Source organism: Hippopotamus amphibius, chromosome 4, assembly GCF_030028045.1.
Source record: "Hippopotamus amphibius kiboko isolate mHipAmp2 chromosome 4, mHipAmp2.hap2, whole genome shotgun sequence".
In the NCBI taxonomy this organism is placed as follows: Eukaryota; Metazoa; Chordata; class Mammalia; order Artiodactyla; family Hippopotamidae; genus Hippopotamus; species Hippopotamus amphibius.
The window spans coordinates 18,432,724-18,457,171 of record NC_080189.1 but is presented as its reverse complement, the minus strand read 5'-3'; the positions used below and the strand labels follow the sequence as shown (position 1 = coordinate 18,457,171).

General features: G+C 34.7%; 1 protein-coding gene across 2 annotated transcripts in view; it reads left to right on the top strand.

The window, feature by feature from the left end:
- Positions 1–24,448, top strand: part of NUP205 (nucleoporin 205) — a 76,670-nt gene that overhangs the window by 8,988 nt on the left and 43,234 nt on the right. For both annotated transcript variants that reach the window (XR_009053252.1, XM_057732358.1), the window contains exons 4-19: positions 203–347; positions 738–897; positions 1,331–1,559; positions 3,722–3,886; positions 7,471–7,646; positions 10,603–10,719; positions 10,905–11,042; positions 12,901–13,051; positions 14,079–14,284; positions 15,974–16,156; positions 17,565–17,615; positions 18,137–18,346; positions 21,046–21,145; positions 21,573–21,710; positions 22,832–23,021; positions 23,761–23,881. Coding sequence is in view for 1 of the 2 variants with exons in the window: in XM_057732358.1 (XP_057588341.1) it covers positions 203–347; positions 738–897; positions 1,331–1,559; positions 3,722–3,886; positions 7,471–7,646; positions 10,603–10,719; positions 10,905–11,042; positions 12,901–13,051; positions 14,079–14,284; positions 15,974–16,156; positions 17,565–17,615; positions 18,137–18,346; positions 21,046–21,145; positions 21,573–21,710; positions 22,832–23,021; positions 23,761–23,881 (2,480 nt within the window). In the remaining variant the exon portion in view is untranslated. The remainder of the gene's footprint in view (positions 1–202; positions 348–737; positions 898–1,330; positions 1,560–3,721; positions 3,887–7,470; positions 7,647–10,602; positions 10,720–10,904; positions 11,043–12,900; positions 13,052–14,078; positions 14,285–15,973; positions 16,157–17,564; positions 17,616–18,136; positions 18,347–21,045; positions 21,146–21,572; positions 21,711–22,831; positions 23,022–23,760; positions 23,882–24,448) is intronic.

Here is a 24,448-nt window from a genome sequence, read left to right as displayed (position 1 = left end):
TACTGGGGGAAGAAACTTACAAAGATTTTATGGGAAAGAGAATAAAACAGTGGGTAGATGTTTGAAGTAGAGGACCCTTAGGACCCTTTAAACCCTAATATTCTGTGATTTCTTTGAACCGAACATTGGTATAGTGATTTTTGTCGCAGCCTAAACACATATGTGTTTATTTACTGAATTATTTCTCAACTTCCTTTTCTAGGAGAGCACCAACAGCCACATTTTCCTGGCCTCACCAGAGGATTAGTAGCTGTTCTTTTATACTGGGATGGAAAGCGGTGCATTGCGAATTCCCTGAAAGCCTTGATACAGTCTCGACGAGGAAAGACATGGACCCTTGAACTTAGGTCTGTTTGCATGCTAGGATTTCAAAGGGTTAATTAGAAATTGCTTGAAAAATTATAATTTTAGAAACAAAAATTTCTCTTTAGTATGTATAATTTAAGTATAGTATATAATGTAAGTTGAGGAATAAATACTCCCTTATTCTGCCAAGAATGACCCAAGTTTAAAGCTGCTTTATTTTGTCAACAAATGAAATATAATTAGTTTTTTATGGTTAGAAGTTTACTGAAACACAATGAGCTAAAAAGAATGAAAATAGCTAGGTTATGGCTCATCCTGATTGTTTCCAATAACCCAACATTACTGTCAAAAGAGTGTTTGCTATATCCATGTGATGAGGAAATATAAACATTACTATTCATTATAACTTTATTGATTTTTCTTCATTACAGTCCAGAGCTTGTTTCCATGACAACACGGTTTACTGATGAGCTGATGGAGCAAGGATTAACTTATAAAGTTCTTACTCTGGTGTCACAGATTGATGTTAACAATGAGTTTGAGAAACTACAGCGCGAGAGAGGTTTGGGCAGTGAAAAACATCGAAAAGAGGCAAGGGTTCAATGACATCAATTCACGGGTTGTCTGTGCCACATCTTGGAGCCAGAAAAGTCATGTCAACTAGAACATTCTTCTAATACAGGCATAGGAAAATTAACAATGCATATTAAAGTGTGTAGGCGGTTGTGTCCATGAAATCGGCTTGCATTTGTTTCAGCCTCTTTCTAGTTGCTGTATGCCATGCTAGCACTTTTTCTAGAATGAGCCTTTTAAGAAATTGCTTATCCTATAGAGGAGGTTGGAACTTAAGAATGAGGAATTAACATTAGGGTTTGTTCAGAATTGCAGAGGTGAGATTTTAGGGTCACTTACAGATTCAGATACATTTATTTAGTTTGCATTTTTAATAGATAGTTTACATTTTGGAATAAGATCAGGCTTCACTAATTTGTTTATACTGATAATCATTCATCTTTATTTCTAGGTCTCTGATCTCATTAAGGAGTGCAGGCAGTCTCTGGCAGAAAGCCTTTTTGCCTGGGCTTGCCAGTCACCTTTAGGCAAAGATGACACTCTACTCCTTATTGGACATTTGGAAAGAGTGACTGTTGAGGCTGATGGCTCGCTGGATGCAGTGAATCTGGCTCTTCTTATGGCGCTTCTGTATTGCTTTGATATCAGCTTTATAGAACAAAGCACAGAGGAACGTGATGGTATTGGATTTTGTACCTATTAATACATGTATTTCAAAAAATCAGATTTAATTGTGGAGATAACATTTAAGAAGGGTGATATTTTAACAAATAAGATAAAAATTGTATATTTTATTGCTTTGTGTGTAATTCATCCATATTTGAATATTTAGATACAAGGTCACATTTTTAAAGTAATTGCAACCCTATTAGATATTTCTGTTATCTTTTGGGGTTTTGGAATGGGAAAGTGCTAAAGGATTTGTAATATATGTTCATGAGTTATGCATGCCTAATTTACTTGCTTGTTTCTTTACTATTTATTCACATTTTAAACCTTTAATTCTAAGGGAGTATAACTAATTTTTAGTAATATATCATCTTTTGACTTTTTTTTTTGTGAAGTAGATAAAATTTCTCTTGGTAATCTTATAAACATTTACTGCTTAGACCTGAGGATCTCAAAAATGATTCCCACAAAGGAAGATCATTGCCATTTAATGTCATAAATACTTATAATTTTTCCAACAGTTGTCCCCTGTCTGCTATTGACTGTGTCATCACAGTCTCCTTTTACTGGGTATGTGAGGAAAGCAGATATTTCCCACTCCTCTTTGGTGATCATCCTTAGCCATTAGGAAAGGCTTATTTAAAACACCACTACCCTTTGCCTCCAATCAAATTGTCACATAATATGTTGTGTGTTATATAACAAGCAGCAGCACCTGTGCTACTCTTATAGGACTACTGCCAGTGAATGCATTGGTCAGATTTCCTGTATTGAATGAAATGAAGCACAGAATTAAGTAGATGTTGGCTGTGTTAATGGAAGTTTGTAAGCTGGAACTTTCAAAAGCTGGATAGGATGAATGCCTGGAAAGTTTCATAGTCCAAGATGTAAAGTTTTTTGCATTAAGTTGTAATGGTATTCATTTCAGGCACTTACATTGATTAGCTCATCTTAATTACTTGTTGATCTTTCTGTATATCTTTGTTAATGGGAGAAGTAAATTATTCATGTATAATAGTAGACAGAAACTTTAAAAATACAGAAAATTAAAGAAAGAAAGTGTTCTTCCTGGTTGGGAACCACTGAACTAGTTTTTCACAAGATAGCATCAAAACAAAGTATAAGAAAATAATGAAGTAAAATAAATGAGTTCGTAGGTGATCAGTGATGTTTCCCATTATCTTAATATTTATTTGTAATCCTGTGCTTTGTTTGAAGTACCATAGTATCATTGAACTATAAATTGAAAATTCCTTAATTACTATTTGGCTATTTCATTTATCTTATAATCAGAATAGATACATGTTTGCAATTTGCATGTTTTGTTTTGGTCAGGGTTTTTTTTTAATATTTTAAATTCAGGTTATTGTTTATCTATAAAACTGTCTTTTTTGATCTTTAAATAATATTGATTTATATTTTGGAATTTATATACAGAAAAAAGAGTGGCTTTAACTTTTTTCAAAAATATAGTACACTTATTAAAAAAATCACTGAAAATAATGAAATTAAAATTTAGGATTATTGTCATTGCTTTCATTTTTAGTTTATGTATAGTTTTTACGGTAGTGTACTTTTTAAAAAATTATTTAATTTAATTAATTTATTTTGGCTGTGTTGGGTCTTCATTGCTGCATGTAGGCTTTCTTTAGTTCTGGTGAGCATGGGCTCTAGGCTCATGGGCTTCAGTAGTTGCAGCACATGGGCTTAGTAGTTGTTGCTCACGGGCTCTAGAGCACAAGCTCAATTGTTGTGGTGCACGGGCTTAGCTGCTCCGCGGCATATGGAATCTTCCCAGACCAGGGATTGAACCTGTGTCCCCTGCATTGGCAGGCGGGTTCTTAACCACTGCACAACCAGGGAAGTCCTACAGTAGTGTACTTCTTATTTCGAACAGTAATGTTAATTAGTCATAGATTTTTTTTTTAATATAAAACAAATCCTTTTATTTTTCAAGTGTTTTCAAAAAACCATTCTATACTTAAGCCGGTCTTGAAGATAAGCACAAAATCTACCTGTTTACATTTTTTTACTCACAACTCAAGCACCCATTCTGTGCATAGTCATAGTTTTTTGATGAGAATACTCTTTCTGATTCTTAGACGTTATTCCTATCTATCAGAAGTGAAAATTTTCTCTACTTTTTGGTATAGTTGTCTGTTTTTGTTTTCAGATATGATACATCAACTTCCGCTGTTGACAGAGAGACAGTACATTTCAACAATTCACTCTCGCCTTCAAGACTCACAGCCTTGGAAACTGCCGGGATTGCAAGCCACTGTGAGACTTGCCTGGGCACTGGCGTTGAGGGGGATATCTCAGTTACCTGATGTGACAGGTAAACTGATTGTACGTTATTTTGTTATGAGAAATGACGTATCAACATTTAATGGTATTTTGGAAAAGGTGTTATCTTTGACATGTATAAGCATGAGCTTAGGAGGATATCTAGAGTTGTGGTAAATGAAACTTTGTGAAATACAGACCTTTTCCTTTTTTCTTGTCTCCCAAAAGGAATTATTAGAAATATTTTTTCCCTTTCTTGCAGCCAGTGACAGTTCTCTTTTAACTTCTTTTTTTCCTTAAGTGTTTTAAATTTGAAATGACAGTATAACAATATATACTTTTTACATTTTTCTTTGTGGTTTTGTTCACAGACTAATTTTTCTCACATTGTGTCGGATTAATAACTAGTATTATTTTAAAATACAATATATTAGGATTTATTTGGTTCAGTCAATAAGAGATGTGGAATTCTGACTTCCAGCAATGTGTTTTCCACTGCAGCATATCCTCTTCTGCTGTTTACATTCATGTAATTATACTAATAGTGGTTTACTCTAACAAAATGAGAACTATGCTTTTGTTGTAATCTGAAGCCACCCCCCCAAATTGTCACTTCTGTAGGTTTTCACAGTAAATCTGAAAAGGTTTTATTTATTTTTTATTTTTTTAAAGCTTTTATTTATTTTGGCTGTGCGGCGAGGCATGCATGATCTTAATCCCTCCCCCAGAGATGGAACCCGTGCCCCCTGCAGTGGAAGCACGGAGTCATAAACACTGAACTGCTAGGCAAGTCCCTGGAAAGGTTTTATTAAAGTTTACAGTCTTATGTCAGTGTTTTCTAGTCTTAGAGTGCAGATTCCAGTATCTCAACAATTGTGTGATTCTAGAACATTTTGTTCTCTAGTCTCATGCTGTTCCCAAGTGGGCTGTGGAAAGCTTTTTTTGTGTTACAAGTATTTCTTTGGCCAAATGTTTTTTATATTAAAGCTGATAAATGGTGAATTAGATATTTACCTTCATGTATAAATTCTGTTTCTTCACTATACCTCTTATTCATTTACAAGTCTTATTTGAGTACTTTTCTGGCATAAAATTACCCTGTATACTTTTAAGTAGCTATGTGATTGTTAATCAAATTCATATACTATAAATTACTGTACCATTGCCCTAATCTTGAGAGGCACAGTAGAATATGCTGTGCTTCACTGCTGAGTAGTAGATAAGAATAGTCTAGGAGTCTAGACCTTGTTTCAAGTGCTAGATCTTTGGCTACTTAATCTCTCTTTAGTTTTACATGCTCATACTCTTTTGTAATCTTTGAAATTAGGGGTATTATAAAGAAGCTTTTTTTTCTCAGCTGTGCCTCGGGGCTTGCGGGATCATAGTTCCCTGACCAGGGATCAAACCCAGGCCCTCCGCAGCAAAACTGCCGAGTCCTAAGCACTGAACCACCAAGGAATTCCCTATAGTGAACATTTTAAACTATACATTTTTTTCTGTTAATTTATATTGTAAAAATTACTAGAAAAGATGAATAGCTTATATTGTAGAAATGGCCATTTCTTAAAATAATCCAGACAAGTTTTAACAAAGATCTGAATTTTGAAAAGTTATTTCCCATTCTTTTTATCGACTTCTGGAAGTTTGTCAGTTCTGTTTATTACATATGTTACATTTATTTTATAAAAAATGCGTTTTGAATTTTACTAAACTGTATAAAAATTTTATATACTGTTTTAAGATATCAAAACTCAATTTACATTAAAATATTAGTGTGCTTTATTACCTAAGTAAGCAGCCTTCAAGAAGTAGTTCTTAATTCCAGTATTTCTGGATTCAAGTGAAGCCTTGGAACTAATTATTATTGTTATTAATATTTAACTAATATTAATTTAGTAATTAGTAGTAGTAATAATAAAGAAGTAAGAAACTATTTTGTTCTCAAGGAGTTTGTATGATATGGGTGGATATACAGGCTTAATTTCAAAATGCAAAACAATACATAAACAAAAAAAGAAAAACCAGCCAATCTCTTTTCCTCTGGTTGAGACTGTCCTTGTTTATATTTAGTCCTGACCCTTTTCAAGGCATTGAAAACGTACGTTAAGTAACAATGTATTTGGTCTCTATGACAGTGAAACAGAATAAGCTATTTAACAGTTCTTTTCCAAAGCCAGATTGTCACAAAATTACCTAGCAATTTTATATTTAAAATTTAAAAGAAGTAAACAGCAAAGCAGTTTTTGATAGACACAGCATCACTTATGACATACTTTTACTGAGAAAAATGGAATGTAATTAATTGATCACCCTCTCAAGAACAAACTATTTTTAGTGTATCCAGAGGACAAAGGAATATGGTAACTGTACTACTGGCATGCACTGCTAAACCACATGGTAGCAAATGCTACAGGATAAAAGACCCAGTTTCTTTAGCAAATAAAGGGCAAGAGAAAAATGAAAAAGATCTTAGAGGAGCCTACAGATGTATCAGTTAATTGCAATGTGTAGACCTTATTTGGATACTGATTCTAGCAAACAAATCACACAAAAGATAAAAAGCAAAAAAATAAAACCAAAGTCTTTCATAACATTTGTGGGACAGCTATAAATTTGACCACTGTCTGGATATTTGATATTGAGTTATTTTTTAAGATACAATGTTATTGTGTATGTGGTGTATTTTTTTCTTTGTTCTTTAAGTATCATTTCCAGTTTATACTTAGGAGTGTAATGTTAAATTGTCTGGAATTTGCTTCATTGTAACTTAGGTGGGGGGGGGGAATGCATGGAGATCGAGATAAGATTGACTATAAATGGAAAATATTGAAGCTAGGTGATGGGGATGTGGAGATTCATTATACTAGTTTTATCTACTTTTAGATATCTGTTTGAACTTTTCCAAATACGAAGGTAGAAATATTACAAGTAGACCACTTTGTCTGTAGGTTAAGATTTAGTTTTTCAATTTTTGCTATTTGTTTACCAAATTAGTACAGTTGCTTAAGTGGCCATGTTTTTGGTCTTCACTTATTGGCTGTAAAGACTTTTTCTGAATGATCCAGTTCATTTCACTGAAATTAACACCTTAGCATCATTTTAATATGTTAATATTTTGATAATAGCTCTCTGACTACGTTTGTGTTATACATCTCTTAAGTTTTTTTTATCACTCTTCATGTTATTGTGAAGAGCAGATGATTTTCTACTATACTTTTTCTAGTTCTTTGGGGTTTGTGAGTCAGTTACAGTTACATGCTGTCTTACTTTGTGTATAACACATCAGAAGTTTGAAAAGAGATATGATTTTTTTTTAATTTAATATTTTATTTGGCTGCATTGAGTCTTAGTTGTGGCACTCAGAATCTTCATTGCAATGCATGAGCTTCTCTCTAGTTGTGGTGCATGGGCTCTAGAGCGCTCCAGCTTAGTTGCCCTACAGCATATGGGATCTTAGTTCCCCGACCAGGGATAGAACCTGCATCCCCTGCATTGGAAGGTGGATTCTTAACCCCTGGACCACCAGGGAGGTCCCCGAGATCTGAATTTTGAAACATCAGCAGAATATTATGAGATATTATAGTCTAGTTTAGTAACTTTTCATCCATGTGCTGTTTTTTCTAAATATGTTTCTAGCTCTGGCTGAATTCACAGAAGCAGATGAAGCAATGGCAGAGCTCGCAATTGCTGACAGTGTTTTCCTGTTCCTCACTGAATCTGTAGTGGTGTCAGAAAACTTCTATCAGGAGGAATTTTATATTCGTAGAATACATAATCTCATTACAGATTTCCTGGCACTTATGCCAATGAAGGTAAGTGTAATAACGTAGGATCAGTAAAAGGTAGTAGAATTTTATAAAATAATTTATAATTGATCAGTTAACTAACTTTATGTTTTGGAAACTAATAAAATATTTTGTTATAGAGTAATATTTGGCAGTAATTGTTATATTACAGCTCTTGCATCAGTTTGTGATTCATGAAAATGAAATAATATAAGATCCATTAACTGAGAACAAGCTAAAAGGAAGAAATACTTAACATTGAGCATGGTTTGTAATTAGAAAGTAATAGGCAAATGAAAATGCTTCTGTGGGGATAGAATTATTAACTCTGTGCTACCTTGAGGAATCAATGCTAAGGTTGCCTTATTTAATGCCTTTTATACATGATTTGGAAGAGGCATAGTGGAGAATCTCCAGTTTAATAGATAATTGTTTAGATTCTTAATTATAGTGATTAAATGAACTTCCACGTGGATACAGGTAAAGTAATGGATTTAAGAAACTAATACAAAGGTTACTTTTTTCTTCCTTCCTTCCTTCCTTCCTTCCTTCCTTCCTTCCTTCCTTCCTTCCTTCCTTCCTTCCTTGTTTTTGTTGTTTTGTTTTGTTTTTTCTTTAATAGATAACAAGGCCCAGGGGCCTTGCCCACTTCTAGTGACGTTACATTTAAATAAAGTGCACGAGCTATAACTTTGATCCAAAAATGGATTCGTAGAGCCATTTTAGATGGTTCTTACAAGGCATACGTTCTGAGTGCCATTTTGTGCCAAGGAAGCCATCAAAGTGGTGGTAGGAAGTAAAGGAGGGAGTAAAGTCCTATAAAACTGCCTTTTAGTGTGTGTGTGCATTAAAAAAAAGCACCTGAAGGGTCTACATTTGTAATACTGATGTGCAGTTCTGATACCATACTTCCTGAAAAACGTAAGGCAAGTGGAAAAAGTACCTAGAATGGTAGAAAACGAGGAGTTCAGTGCTTATTCATGATGTAATGAATTAAGTGTTCATTGAGTTTCTCCTGTGTTGCAGGTAACTATGCTAGGAATTGTGAAGAAGACAAATAAGTAGGAGAACAATTCCCTGCCAGCAAGGAATGTATAGCCTAGCTGGAGAAATAAGATATACACAGAAAAATATAGGTAGTAACAGTAAGTAAGTGACAGGTGTAGGCAGTAAATTACAGTGGATTTCTTAGGCTAAGTATAGCTCACTCAGGACTAAAATAGTCAAGGAGTGTTTAATAGATAACTTGAAACCTCGTCAGCCTTGAAGGACATAATAGATTAACGTCATAGAATTTTGTGGAAATGAAGCCTTAGAAAGGGTTAAGGCTTTAACTTTTTCCTAATTATTAGTTCAGAAGGGACTTTTACTATGGAAAGATAATGGTTATCCGGAAAGATGAAGGCTGAAAGGAGTTTGAATAAACAGAATCATATATGGCTTCGATAGCATGAACAGTGAATTTTTTCACACGGTTTTGGGACACTAGAATTTTGTTAATAGATGTAGTACTATTTAGGTTATCTGTTTCTCCTTAAATGAGCTTTGATGGTTTGTGTCTGTCAGTGGATTTGTCCATTTCATTCCATTTATCAAATTGATTGGCATAAAGTCATTCCTAATATTGTACTTTTTATGTTTATATGATCTGTAGTGATGTTTCTTCATTCATCCCTAATATTGGTAATTTGTGTCTCCTCCCTTTTTTCTTAATTAACCCAGCTAGAGGTTTATCAATCTTATTGATCTCTCCAGTGAGCCAGCTTTTGACTTCGTTGATTTTCTTATATTTTCTTTCACTGTCATTGATTTCTACTTTTATTATTTGCTTCCTCTCTGTTTGGATTTGTTGTTGTTGTTTCTTGGCTGCCCAACTAGGGATCAAACCCGTGCCGCTTGCAGTGTAAGCGTGGAGTCTTAACCGCTGGACTGCCAGGGAAGTCCCTCTGCCTGGGTTTTAATTTGCCCTTATCATTTCAGCTTTTTTTTTTTCTTTTTAAGGCAGAAGCTTAGATTATTGATTTGAAACCCTTTTTTTTTCTAATACAGGCATTTAATGTTATAAATTTATCTGTAATTATTGCTTTAACTGGGTCACACAAATTTTGATGTTTTATTTTCGTTTTTATTCAATTTAATGTATTCTCTAATTTTCCTTGAGACTTCTTTAATTGGTGGGTTATTTACAAGTACATTATTTAATTAGCAAATATTTGGGGTGCTAGTTTTGCCCCTTACATTGACTGTCGTGGTGGTACTGATAGTTTGTAGGTGATACCAGGGATGCTAAATGTCCTATAATGTTCAGAAGCATCCAATCTAGTGAAGAAGTGTCATGCCCAAAATGTCAGTAGTTGAAAAACACTGTAGTTAGGGCTTCCTAGGTGGCACAGTGGTTAAGAATCCGCCTGCCAATGCAGGGGACACGGGTTCGATCCCTGTTCCAGGAAGATCCCACATGCCGTGGAGCAACTAAGCCCGTGCGCCACAACTATTAAGCCTGCGCTTTAGAGCCCGTGAGCCACAACTATTGAGCCCATGTGCTGCAGCTACTGAAGCCCATGCACCTAGAGCCCATACTCTGCAACAAGAGAAGCCACGACAACGAGGAGCCAGCGCACCACAATGAAGAGTAGCCCCTACTCACCGCAACTAAAAGAAAGCCCCCACACAGCAAAAAAGACCCAACACAGCCAGTAAAATAAATAAATAGATAAATAAATTTATAAAAGAAAAAAAAGAAAAACACTGTAGTTTAACTAGTGGAAAATACATTGAAATTTTGCGATATCATAAACTATGGTTAATAATATTGCAGTACAATTCCTAGCATATTTATTTACATTACCAAAGTGGAATAGATATTTAAACAATGTTTTTCTTTTACGTAATCACTTTTAGACAGTTGCCTGATTTTCTGATTTCATTATTATTAACCCATGTAATAAATTTACATATAAACTGTATGTAATAAATTTAATAGGTGAAGCAGTTGAGGAATCGGGCAGATGAAGATGCTCGAATGATTCACATGAGCATGCAGATGGGCAGCGACCCCCCCGTTTCGCTTAGAAGGGATCTGGAACACTTAATGCTCTTGGTGAGTTGTTATGCTGGATGGATTATCATTTCTTCTCTCTGTGATTTTTTTCCCTAACTTTGTAAAATTTCAGCTTTAATATCTTAAATATACAAGTGAGTTCTTCAATAACAATGTAAATTTTTATTTAAATGTAATTTCTGAGTCATAGACATTTTCCCACAGTCTTTGCTTACTCTTTGCAGATTGGTGAGCTCTATAAAAAAAATCCTTTTAATCTGGAGCTTGCGCTGGAATATTGGTGTCCCTCAGAGCCTCTTCAGACTTCCACTATCCTGGGTTCTTACCTTGGGGTGGCTCATCAGCGACCCCCTCAACGCCAGGTGAGCTCCTAGTTCTTTTGCTTTTGTACTCTGCGATGGTAACTGGAAATCTTAAAAACATGAAAAATGGTATTTCCTGAAGTTTTTGCTGTTCATGCAAATGAATACCAATGTAACCTTTAGACATTTATACTTTTTTCCTTTTACTTAAGGAAATTGAAACTCTAAAGTTGATCTCATCATTTTGGAGTTTATATAGTCAGTCTTTTACTAGATACTAGCTATGCATTCAATCGTTAGACACAGAAAAGTGTCTAGTTTCTTTATGAGTCACTTGTTTGGATTTAATTAGTATTCATTAGCTTATTCTGTCCTCTAGGCATGACATGAATATACATCATTCTTAGCAAGTTGAGGAAGATAGGAGAGGTACAAATACTAAAGGAAAAAGGCTTAGAAGTTGTAATTAATGACAGAATGCCTACAAGTCAGTAGATAATGTAGGAAAAAGTCCATTTTCTATCCTGTAGTAACTAAAAGATGCAGCAGCAAATCAGATGGATTGCCATATCTGTCTTCATCTTTTTGGGATTTTCTATTCTAGATGCTTTGGTGCCATATAATTTTCATTTATGCTAGAGTCTAAGATCAGGACTCCCCCTTTTTTTAGCTGTATTTCTTACATTTAGTGTTCTATTTTTTTCCCCATTTAAAAAAATGTTTTGGAAAAGGATCAATTAAAACTTTTTAAGTATTAAAAAAGAAATTTCTGTTATGAAGATTTTCAAATATATGGAATAGAGAATAATAATGAACACCCAACATGTTAATTTTTATTTATTTATCTATTTAGCTATACAGCAAATGCCCCTTTCAATTTATTTATTTATTTGTTTTCTTGTTTGTTTATTGACCACATTGCAGCATGTAGGATCTTAGTTCCCAGGGATCTAACCTGTGCCCCCTGCAGTGGAAAGGCGGAGTCCTAACCACTGGACTGCCAGGAAATTTCCCCAGAAGAATTTCTTTACTTTTTTTTTTGCCTCGAGACTTGTGGGCCCTTAGTTCCCGAATCAGGGATTGAAACTAGGTCCTCGGCAGTGAGAGCACAGAGTCCTAACCACTGGACCACCAGGGAATTCCCCAACATCTTAATTTAGCATCTTGCCATTCACGTCTACTCTTGTTATTTCTACTGTTTTTATTTTGTTGGGTTATTTTAAAGTAAATTACAGGCAGCATGACCTTGGTTAAGTTAATGTCTCTTAAAAATAAGGATATTTTTCTGTATAATCATAAAATCATTGTTATACCTAACAGATATAATAATAATAATTTCCAGGAATCTGTAACATTTGTGGTTCTGAGTTTCAGCTAATTAGTCTGAATATGTTTAGTTGTTGATAATAGATTTAAGGCATAAGCAAGAGAAAAGAGAAACCTAAGCAGTGGACTTAGGAAACAGGAGTGTAGAAACATGTATTGGCCAGAACACAAACAGAATATATTTAGGTTACTATCAAAAATTCTTTCAGTTTCCTAGATCTTCATACTAAATTTGACTGGGACTTTGAGTTCTAAGTGTACCTTTGAATTTGCTGGTTAATTTTAGATGAGTAAATTTCTTCAATTGCTTTACATATTTAGAATGTGATTAGTCTTATGTTTTGTGACATTAAGATGTTTTTAAAAATGTACTTTATGTTCACAAAGATATTCTATAATTGCATTAAATTGCTAATGACAAACTTGAAAATGCAATTTTTCATGAATAGAATACCAGATTATTGTTTTGGAGGGGGAGTTGAATGAGAGTACTTAGTTCATTTTAGTTCATATGTAGTCTTTATTAGCTAGTCCATGTTGGCTTAAAGTTAAGATATGCTTTATGTAAACTGTTGGTTTTTCCCTATTTCAGGTTGTCTTGTCAAAGTTTGTTAGGCAAATGGGTGATCTGTTGCCTCCAACTATTTATATTCCTTATTTGAAAATGCTCCAGGGATTGGCCAATGGGCCTCAGTGTGCCCACTACTGTTTTAGCCTGCTCAAAGTCAATGGTAGCAGTCATGGTAAGAAAAATCTAGATGTTGTCTAAGTTTGTTGTGACATTCAGTATCTTTCTATCTGTTAAAGCATATTGGTTATATATGCTATGTTCTACTGGGCGTATAGGTTATATTTATAACAGAGAGAAGCACACTGCTGGCTTTATCTATGGTGATGCTTTGATTATGGTCTCACAGATTGGAGAGTTTTACCATTTGCTTTATAAAGTACAGTTCACTTTAAGAAATGAGAATTAATGTACATTTTCGAGAACACATCTGGTGCTCAGAGCAAAATGTACACCCTTACCACATAAGTTTGATTTCTTTAGTTTATCTTAAGCCCTTATTTTCTAAATTTCTGTTCTTACAGTTTTTCTCTCAACCCTCTTCCAGTTTCCTCATTTAATTTTCAGACTTGAGTCTAGTTACACCAAAAATAGTGCAAAAGGAAAGAGAAAGAAATATTTATTAAACATCTCTGTTGGGTAGATATTATTACTTTCGTTTTTACATGTGAGGAAACAGGTTTAGCAAAGGTCACAAGTTGCAGGGAAGCCATGACTGGAACTGAGATCTGCCTGGCTCCAAAACCTGTATTTTGACTATTCTGTCAAGGCTTCTGTGTCTTATCTGCTAGGCTTTTGCTCTCAGTGCTTGGTATGTAATAGAGTACTTTAATTTGCAAATCTAGATTGTAGTTCTCTCTCTCTTTGGGAGTTTAATTTAAGCTCAACATTGGGAATTACTCATGGAAAAAGCAGACCTGTACAGTTACATGACAACATAGTACTGTCCTGGATTTGAAGTAGACAGCCGACATCCAAAGTGATTTACCTTTGCCTTTATGTGGGCACCACCCAGTTTTAGTCCCAGGGAAGAATTAATCCAGAGTTTAGTTTACAGAGGGTTTCTAACTGATTTTCAACACGCAGTTTATCCAGGACAAAGGCAAACAAAGTTTATTATTTTAAACTTATTTTCTTCCTCCATATCCAAGCAAACGCTTAGACATTTTTGAAAAGAAATTCTGTGCTGTGTTTCTTTACAGTTGAAAATATTCAGGGAGCAGGCGGCAGTCCTGTTTCCTGGGAACACTTCTTTCACTCCTTGATGCTTTACCACGAACACTTGCGGAAGGATCTTCCGAGTGCAGATAGTGTCCAGTACCGTCACCTTCCTTCACGTGGCATCACCCAGAAGGAGCAAGATGGATTGATTGCTTTTTTACAGCTCACATCTACCATCATTACTTGGGTAGGTAATACACCCACAGCATGTGAGAATGTAATTTTATTTGTATTCTAAAAACAGTGGCATTTTAAAGAGCTCCCAGGTTTTCTTATAATGCTTAAAGTTTATGAGTGATAAATTTAGCATATATATTTGGCATTCTGTTTTTGTTTTGTTTTGTTTTGTTTTTTGTGGTTAGTATTTTATGCTATTCTGTTCTTAAGTTCTTTGTTTCTTCACCTGTAGAGGATATAGTTCTGATCGCCCCTGCTTACTGCCATAACCTTGTATAATAATAGCCTAAGCCTGAAAGAAAATAATCAGAAGGGCAAATTAGAATGAGTTTTTGGATATACATCCTTCTAGAGGGTTTCCTAGTGTAGGTGTGGATATATAGGTTCTTGTGTATACACACACACACACAGAGTATTTTTAATTAAAAAGAAAATTTATTTACTGAATCTTTTTTCTCTCTCATCGTGTGTGTGTGCGTTTGTGTATGTGTATATCTCACATCTTCTTAATCCATTTATCGGTTGATGGACTGTTATGTTTTTTCTGTATTTTGGCAATTGTAAATAATGCTGCTGTGAACATTGGGATGCTTGTACCTTTTTGAATTAGTGTTTTTGTTTTTTTCAGGTATATACCCAGGAGTGGAATTGCTGGGTCATATGGTAGTTCTATTTTTAGTTTTTTGAGAAACCTCCATACTGTTTTCCATGGTGGCTGCACAATTTACAATTCTACCAACAGTGTAGGAGGGTTTTCGTTTCTCCATATCGTCGCCTTTGTGTTCTTTTTGATGATAGTCATTATGACAGGTGTGAGGTGATATCTCATTGTGATTTTGATTTGTGTTTCCTTGATGATTAGTGATGTTGAGCATCTTTTCATGTGCCTGTTGGCCATCTACATGTCATTTTTGGAGAAATGTCTTTTCAGGAATTCTACCCATTTTTTAATCGTGTTGTTTGTGTGAGCTGTTTATATATTTTGGATATTAACCCCTTATCGGGTCATATCATTTACAAATATTTTCTCCCATTCAGTAGGTAGTCTCATTTTGTCGATCGTTTCCTTTGCTGTGCAAAAGGTTTTAAGTTTAATTAGGTCCCATTTGCTCTTCTAGTTGTTTCTGTTGTTCACTAGAGCAAAGCTAAGTTCCTTAGTCTCACATTTTCTCTGAAGGATAGGAATAGTTTCTTCTAACTTAACTGGTTTTTCCTATAATGCTAAATATTATTAAAGGTCAAAACATACAAAGTTTGTAGTTATTTCTTGTTGAATTAAAATGGAGTGATACTTGTTACTGTGTGTGTGTGTGTGTATTTCCATTTTATTCTCAGAAAAGGACAAGGTATTTTATTCATTCATATATTACATTGTTCCAGAAAAGATGTAAAATGCCTATGTGAGATTTACATGACCCTGGAAGACTTTGTCTGTTTGTATGTATTAATTTCCATTCTTAGAGCTGTAAAAGTAATTCTACAGAGGCTATTTTTCCTCCATTTTTTACACTGGCTGAGCTAGTGATCTATTTGATCTACTGGTAGAGTTTAAGCATTTGCTGTAGGCTTATCTTTGTTTTAGTATGTGTTAAGCATGTGAATACTCAGTCTAAGTGTTAGCAATTTAGATGAGTACTGGTCGTTTTTCTTAGCTTCTGAAATGGAAAGCCTCTCTTGTTCCTTTTGTGTTCGTACTCAGAGTGAAAATGCCCGTTTGGCACTCTGTGAACATCCTCAGTGGACCCCCGTGGTGGTGATTCTGGGACTCCTGCAATGCAGTATCCCTCCTGTACTAAAGGCCGAACTACTGAAGACACTTGCAGCGTTTGGAAGATCTCCTGAAATTGCTGCTTCCCTCTGGCAGTCATTGGAATACACTCAGGTAGTATTATGAGCTCTTTTATTTATATTATTACAGTTTGGAAGTGAGATTTGATACTATTGTACAAACAAGTGCATCCAGTTGAAACGTATAGTATACCATGAACTTCCCAAATAGAAAGTTATGTTTTTGGTACTAAGCATAACATCAGAAACTTACAGGCTTGGGTTTTTCTCTTGGATCAGTTGACAGCTTCACTGGGTTACTGGAGACTGGTTCTTCTCTTAAGACTTCTGTTTTTCAGTGTTTGTAAGATTAATAAATGGAGAGAATTCCTTAACTCTGTCTTTGATACTAGGCTGATATAAGCCTTCAGAAATCATCTGTACGCATTAAATGTAGGGGATGCCTATTTTTTTGCTGCTTCCTTCTATGCCCTTCCTGTTTTACAGCAGACAAGTGAAGTGTCTCTATCAAATCTTATTTCTTTAGATATAAGCTCTATTGGAATTTTTATGTAAAGATAGAGTTATTCTATATGTGGTAAAGTGAAAAAGGAAAATAAGCATGTGTTCCATAGAGATTTCTCTAGGAAAATGGTTAGGTGGAATATGTTTGTCTTAGAAATAGTACCACATAAGGGAGCCTGGGATTCTGACAAATTGTTAGAAGCTACTGTTTTGAAGCAGGATTCCAGTTGTTTCATAACATATGTGTCCTGAAGATGTTAATGATACTTTATAAAAACAAAAATTAAGGGAGTTGGTGTGTGCTGGGAGGCTGGGCTGCTTTTAGTTTAGTATTGATGCTTTATTTTTTCATTCATGAGCGTGTCAGTACTTATGATTGTCCTAAGTGCTTAGTGCTTCTATATACCTAAGATGAAGTGTGATTGGGTTTAGACATTTCTAAAGTAAGACTTTTTTTAAAGGGTTACACTTGATAGTGTATTCTTAACTTGCAAGAAATTAAGTAACATGGCATTAAGTGTAATTAATTATACCATAGACTGTTTACGCCTCCAGCAAGGTCAGGACAGAACTTCTTAACCCAAAACTTCTGCCCACATAAGAAACCTGTTCTTAACAAATTTACCTCTTGGTTTTTCTGGTGCCAACAGTAGGACTGGTTGTAAAAAGACCAGTGTCATGAATACTGGTGAGAGTTCATCCCATAAATTCTTTTAATGTTCATTCCTGGAATATCTGAGAGGAAATTTGCTGAAAACACACGTGTGCATGTAGAAATTACCAGTTTTCTGAAGCCCAGGTAATTGAAGTTCTCCCTGGACCTGGACACAATTGCTAATGGAAGTTCATCAGAGACTTCTCAGTTGTCATTTCCGATTGACATTGTAAGATGTATGGATGTAGTGGGTGTTGTATATGACTATTATATTATTGCAAAGCTGCTGCTTTTCACTGATAAATGAGGAATGCTCCCAACATCTAATTCTTATTGTTTTAAGATACTGCAGACCATAAGAGTTCCAAGCCAGAGGCAAGCTATTGGTATTGAGGTAAAGTTTTCCTTTTGGTTTTAAATGCTATATTCATACATTCACATGATAAAATGACTAAGAAAAAATATTCTTACCCTATTAAGTTTCCGTAATTTTCAAATTTAGTGTATTTTCATGAGAGTTTTCAGTGTTGAAATGGAGATTAAATTTTTTATGAAAGAAATCAAAATACTTTCAGTTTCAGAGTTGGAAAAGTATATTGGATGGCAGCCATCCAAACTGAAAGTTTGGTTTGAACTCAATTTAATTAGGCTACTTGGGTCAACCCTGAAGTGAGAATTTACTTGTTTTAGTTTCTTTTCTTCTCTCTATGCTCCCTTCCTCTTTTTTAAAGAAACATTTAAGATTTCTATTTTTAATTTTTGTGTCTTTACCTCTAAATAAAAAAATTATAATGTCTGTGTGGGTCTTTGGATGTGATATTATACCAATATTAATGAGTTAATGTCTGAAAAATGCTTTGCACTTTACGGCTGATGGTTTCATGTTACTGAATATCTATTCTTTTTCTTTGGAAGGTGGAACTAAATGAAATAGAATCCCGGTGTGAAGAATACCCATTAACTCGTGCCTTTTGCCAGCTAATTAGTACCCTGGTGGAGAGCTCCTTTCCTTCTAATTTGGGTGCTGGACTGCGGCCCCCTGGCTTTGACCCTTATTTGCAGTTTCTTAGAGATTCTGTGTTTCTCCGATTCCGTACAAGAGCTTACCGGAGAGCAGCTGAAAAGGTTATGTTCAGAGAAAAACTTTTGTCTCCTTATTCACTTATTGCTGCTTTTTCTTTTATTAGAGGTGCAAGATGCTATAAGTTCATTTTAGCTTTTGAAAGTTAGTAAAGTTCATAGTTTTATATTGACATATCCATGGTCTGATTGGTTTATATGTATTAAAAAATAAACTGAGGCATTAAAACCAAAGCACTGACTTTTTAGTGGTCAGTAATTTAATTAATATGAAGTCATAGTCATTTAGATCCTTAATTGAAGAAATTTTGACCAAAATTGAACCAAAAATGTTACACCTTTGACAGTTGGAAACACACAATCCTTTATAGGGATGATTTTGGTTAGGGATTGAAATAAGTTTAAACTTGCACACCAGTTTCTATTGATTAGTAACACTTCTGGGTTGTAGAGTCTTGGCTTAGTGGGACGGCATATTGTGATTCATTAGGTATGTTTGCCGTGGATAGAGAAGCACTGACATTTATATACATATTTGCTCTGGTTGCAATACACTCACAACTGAGTTTATTGTATATATCATCTTATGTAATTCTAATATTACTGTGAGGCAGGTACTATTAATATTCCCATTTTACAGATGGAGGCTTAGCAAAGTTAAGGAACTTGCCTAAGGTCCAGGACCAGGATTTGAACCTAGGACTCTGATTCCAGATCCAAGCTCATAACCGCTAAGCTATGTAAGAGACCCTTCCAGGTTCTGATGTAATTCACTTTAGTCTAAAATACTGTTAATTGGTTCACAGAATATCCTTGGATATATCTTGTAGGGACATTTCTGCTTTATTTTTATAGTTTGTTGCTTTTGAACCTGTTGGGTTTATTTGTTGTATTAATGATTATAAAAATAATTTAGTTCATGCTAATTTGGGAAATTAGGAAAATATAGAAAATATATGAAGAAAGTATGTCATCCATAATCCTGTTGCCAAAGGAAGGATAACTACTTTTATTCTTTTTCCTATGCATATCTACTTAAACTGAGATAGCTACCTTAGCTTGTATCCCTTTTTGGCCACAAAACATAGTATTGTGAGGATTTTTTTCATGCTATTAAAGATTCTTTGAAAACAGTCTTTTTTAATGACTGCATAATCATTACTTATATCTAGCATAGTTTATTTTTCACTACCATATCATTGGACATAGTTTGTTTCTAATATTTAGTCCCAAATAACTGAAGTTTATTTTTTGTCAGTTGCTTTATAAGTTTTGCTTCTCGTGTGGTAAAAAGAAACGCTGAGAGAGGTATACACTTTATTGAAGCCCTAGAATTACCTTATTAACATTTGTTTTCTTATTGGATAAAAACAATAACAGCAACCATGCCTTGTTAATAAAAGTCATTTCAGATGGATAATGGATGCTGATAATTGCAGTCTCTTCAACGAAATGTTCTGATACTTTTTGGCATTTCTTTTAAATATCTTATTTGCCTTTTCTTAAAAAGGTCATTATGACCTAGGAGGAGCTTTAGTCAGCCACTTTCTTTCCGTGTTTATTCTTTTTCACCCATGCATTTCTGTATTTATAGCACTGCTCTCTTCTTGGCCACCATTGATTTCCCAACATATTACCCTAAGAAATTTTCCCTCAATTTTGTGAATTTATTTCACTAGAAAGTCTTCTTAAAGTTTAACTTACGTCATTGTATTTTAGAACACTAGCTTCTCATAAAAACAGTGCTTTGGATTGAGATAAATAACTATAAACAGACTTAGGCATTGTACATATTTATTAATCCTAAAATCCATTACTATGTGGTGATAAGCATTTTTTATTTAAATAAATGATTTTGAAAACTTTGGAAAATAGAGATAAGTAAATATTTTAAAAAAAATTAAAAAGTGATTGTCGTTCCAGTTCTCACAATCAGCCTTGATAAAATTATGTGCAGTGGAAATAATGACTAAAGTAATAATTTTAAAAACCACCATCTACAGTTACTAAACTCAGCCTTATTAAATTTCTGTGCAATGGATTTGTTTCAACAGAGTTTAATTTTACTGTCCGTGCAGTTATATATATTTTCCCTTTGGCATAAATATTTTTCCTTGTTGTTAATTGGCTTTTAAAAACATTTTAAACAAAGAGATGATGATGAGGTCATTCAGGGAAGCCTACTAGTGATTCTTAAGTTTGGCTAGAGCCATGAACACTCATCTGGGAATTAAAAGTGCAGGGCTGGACCTCCAGCATGTTTGCTGCCAAGCTTTATGGTCTTGGGGAAATAATTCACTGCTCTGAGCTTCACTTGCTTCACCTGCAAAATAAGAGTTGATTAAATGAGATGATTTATTAGATCCTGTCCAGCTCAGATTCTTAGAGAAACTGTGAAATGTTTGACACTTTGGAGAAGTATTCAAATCTGATGATGTTTAATTATAAATTGACTGTGGCCAGCTACTGAGTGCTTTAGATTTGTTAACAAAGCCCAGATATCTGCTGTAGAAATGTTTCTTTTAGATTAATATTTTATAAATGTTTTACCTTGAAATTTTAGCCAATCCATTGTCCTTTAGCAAAACAAAGCAAAATGAATTGAGATTTCTATATTGCTTAGCATAAATAAAGTGGAAAAGGGACTTCACTCATTTTCTGGAGAAAAGTGGGAGGAATGAAAACTTAGCAAGGCTATCACCTTGAACTGTTATTGTTATTGAAATATTTATGTCTTTCTATAGTGGGAAGTCGCTGAGGTTGTTTTGGAGGTGTTTTATAAATTGCTCAGAGATTACGAACCTCAACTTGAAGATTTTGTAGACCAGTTTGTGGAACTACAAGGTAATTTAATTCTGTTATTTTCAAACAGGGTGTCAGCTACTTATAAACCTATTTATAATTTATAAATTGTTATACATAATCTATAAATTGTTTCTGGTTATAAGTTAAATTGTAATTTTATGTTTTTGTTACATTGTTTTAGTCATTTTGATTGTTCTGAGCAAGAGAAAGTAAAATTTCACTGAATGGAAGGGTAAAAACATTGCCTTACAGATTCTTTAATGAGTTAACACGGAACTAACTGCTGTGTGCAGATCGGCTCTTTTGGAACTTACCACTGCGTATAGTTTGTGTCACTGTCTCTAAATTGAAACTTGCCTTCATCTGTTTAGATACCATTTAATTTGTCTCAGATATTTCATAGAAATCGAGAGTGTGACAAAAATACTAATTCACCATCTCTTGGACTATGTTATGTTCTGTTTAGGAGAAGAAATCATAGCCTATAAGCCACCAGGATTTAGTCTGATGTATCATCTTCTGAATGAGTCGCCAATGTTGGAGCTTGCTCTTAGTTTACTGGAGGAAGGTGTTAAGCAGCTTGATACCTATGCTCCTTTCCCTGGTATGTGCCTGAATGTCTTCATATCTTGAAAATAGCTTTGCAATTTTTGTCTTTTGTAAAATGAAGGTTTGAAGTAGATGACCTCTGAACTTCGTTTTCATTGTAAGATTCTCTGTATCTGCAGTGTTGTTTTAGTGAGTCATACAATGAAAGTGTATTAAAAGTGAAAGCAGACTAAAGTACAGAGACTCTCATAACTGTCTTATTGCAGGGTCTTTGGTAGGTAATCATGACTATTTCTTATCACTGTAACATCTTTAATATGTCTAACTTTAAAGTACTTTTTGTTTTGTGTTCTTCACAGTATTTGTAAAAGTCCTTTCTATAGTGTGTGGTACAGAGTGTTCAATAAATTTCACTTACTATTATTACTAGTTATTATCATTGATTCAGTGCTTACTATGTACTTGACAATTTTAAAAGCACATTGCATGTATTAATACATTTAACCTGTACAAAAGCCCTATGTGGTAGATGATATTATTTCCATTTAATGGGTAAGGAAATTGATGCATAAAAAGGTTTCATACCTTTCTCCAGGGTCAGGGCTATGATTTGGATCTAAGCAGTTTGGCTCCAGAGCATGTGTATTTTAAATTTGAATGGTGGGATTATAGGTGAACCTTGTTTGTATTTTCTGCTTCTTTATTTTCCAAGTTTTCCACATTGGTTATATATTATTCTAAATCAGTTTCTCTGCCTCAGACCCATTCCTACTTTTGGCAGAATAATTCTTTAATGTGGAGGCTGTCCTGTGTGTTGTGGGCCTCTACCCACTGGATGCCTGCAGCATATCCCTCGTGGTGACAACCAAGAGTGTCTCCAGGTATTGCCAGGTGTCCTCTGGGGCCAAGCTTACTCCCATCTGAGCACCATTGCTCTAAGTAATTAGGGAAAGGATATAGGAAAAATTACCGAGAAGCCACTGCATTAAAGTAATCTGAGTCACGAAAGTTACCATGACTTGTCTGGGTGAGCAGTTTTGTGAAGTTCCTGCTGAAGTTTTGAAAACTTGAGGTTTTTTTGAATCTGAAACTTGTCCTTTATCATGTTTTCCTGAGAATTGATTATGAGTTTCTCAGACTCACATAGAACTTTCTAACTTTGCTTTTGCTCTGTAGGGAAAAAACACCTGGAGAAAGCAGTGCAGCATTGCCTTGCGCTTCTCAATCTTACTCTGCAAAAGGAAAACCTTTTTATGGATCTTCTAAGAGAGAGTCAGCTGGCTCTAATAGTCTGTCCTTTAGAACAGCTGTTGCAGGGAATCAATCCCAGAACTAAGAAGGCTGATAACGTGGTGAACATTGCCAGGTAAGTTCCATTTGTAGGTAGAGAAATGATGAAATCAATCAGATGGCATTCTAGCTTAGATTTCCACATCGGGTCAGATCCCTAATACATCACTTAAAAAATTTTTTTTTGTCTCATTTTATTGTTGTCTTCTTTTGCTTCTCTGATTTTAATTACTCTGAACCTTATAATTTTTTTCTTCTTTCTAACTTATTTTATGTCCTAAAAATTTCTAAGTATAAAATGACATAATATTGTTTGTCTCTTCTTGGGAAATTGGATGTTTGGAGGATAGGGCTGGGGAGCAAACTTTTCATTGTATGTATCTGAGCTTCTGGCCGTTTGCTGGCGATGCTTGGTGTTCCATGAGTTGTAGAAGCATCATCCCAATCTCTGCCTTCAGCTTTACATGGCCTCCTCCCTGTGTGTGTGCCTGTGTCCACATTTCCCTGTTCTATAAGGATATCTGTCATTGGATTAGGGTTCTCCTTGGTGGCCTCATCTTAATTTGGTTAATTATATCTTCAAAGACTATTTCCAAATAAGGTCATTCTGGGTTTGGCTATCAGCATATGAGTTTTGGGAAAACATGATTCAACCCATAACAGATTACATCTAGTCAGAAGGGGAAACATTTGTCTAATTTACCCAAAAGTGCTGTGTGGGTAGGAGAACCCCTGATTCTAAATGTTCTATACTGAGAATAGTGAGAAGCAAAAATTTCATCACATTGTTCCTCAAATGTTCTCTTGTTTTAAAGATATTTATATCACGGCAATACTAATCCAGAATTGGCTTTTGAAAGTGCCAAGATCCTCTGCTGTATCTCTTGCAATTCCAATATTCAGATAAAATTGGTTGGAGATTTCACACATGACCAGGTAACTGATTTTGTTGTTGTTCTTGTTATTTTTTGGTGTTTCCTGAGTACATCTTATCCTTGTATGTGGAAAAATTCTGAAAGTAAGTATATTTGTATATGATGTGCTGGGCTGTGATTTGTGTTTGACAATAATACCATTCCCAGTGATACTACGTATACTATAGTATGTGATTATACTCCATATTATAGTATGTTGGCCTGATGAGACTGTTGCTACTCCAGGCACAGTAAAGTGATTATTAGGTTTGTAAGTGCAACTTCTGTTCGTTTTTTGCGTCCTTCGTTTCACCCTTCCTCAGTTGCCTTTGTGCTCAGTGAGCCTCTGCAATTCTGATTCCACTGTTGTGAGTTGTCTACTTCTGTGGGTTTTTGGTGACCCACATTTGTGTCACTTCATTTGATACACTGTAGAGCGTTTTTAGATGTTTTCCTCTTTTAGTCCAATTTATAAGAGTTCTCTTTCTGTTCACTGAATAGCTATAATTGGGGAATCTGCTATTTTTCTTTCTCTTTATAGACATTTGTCCCTTTGTATTCTATGCTGGTAATCACCGCTCTAGCTAGT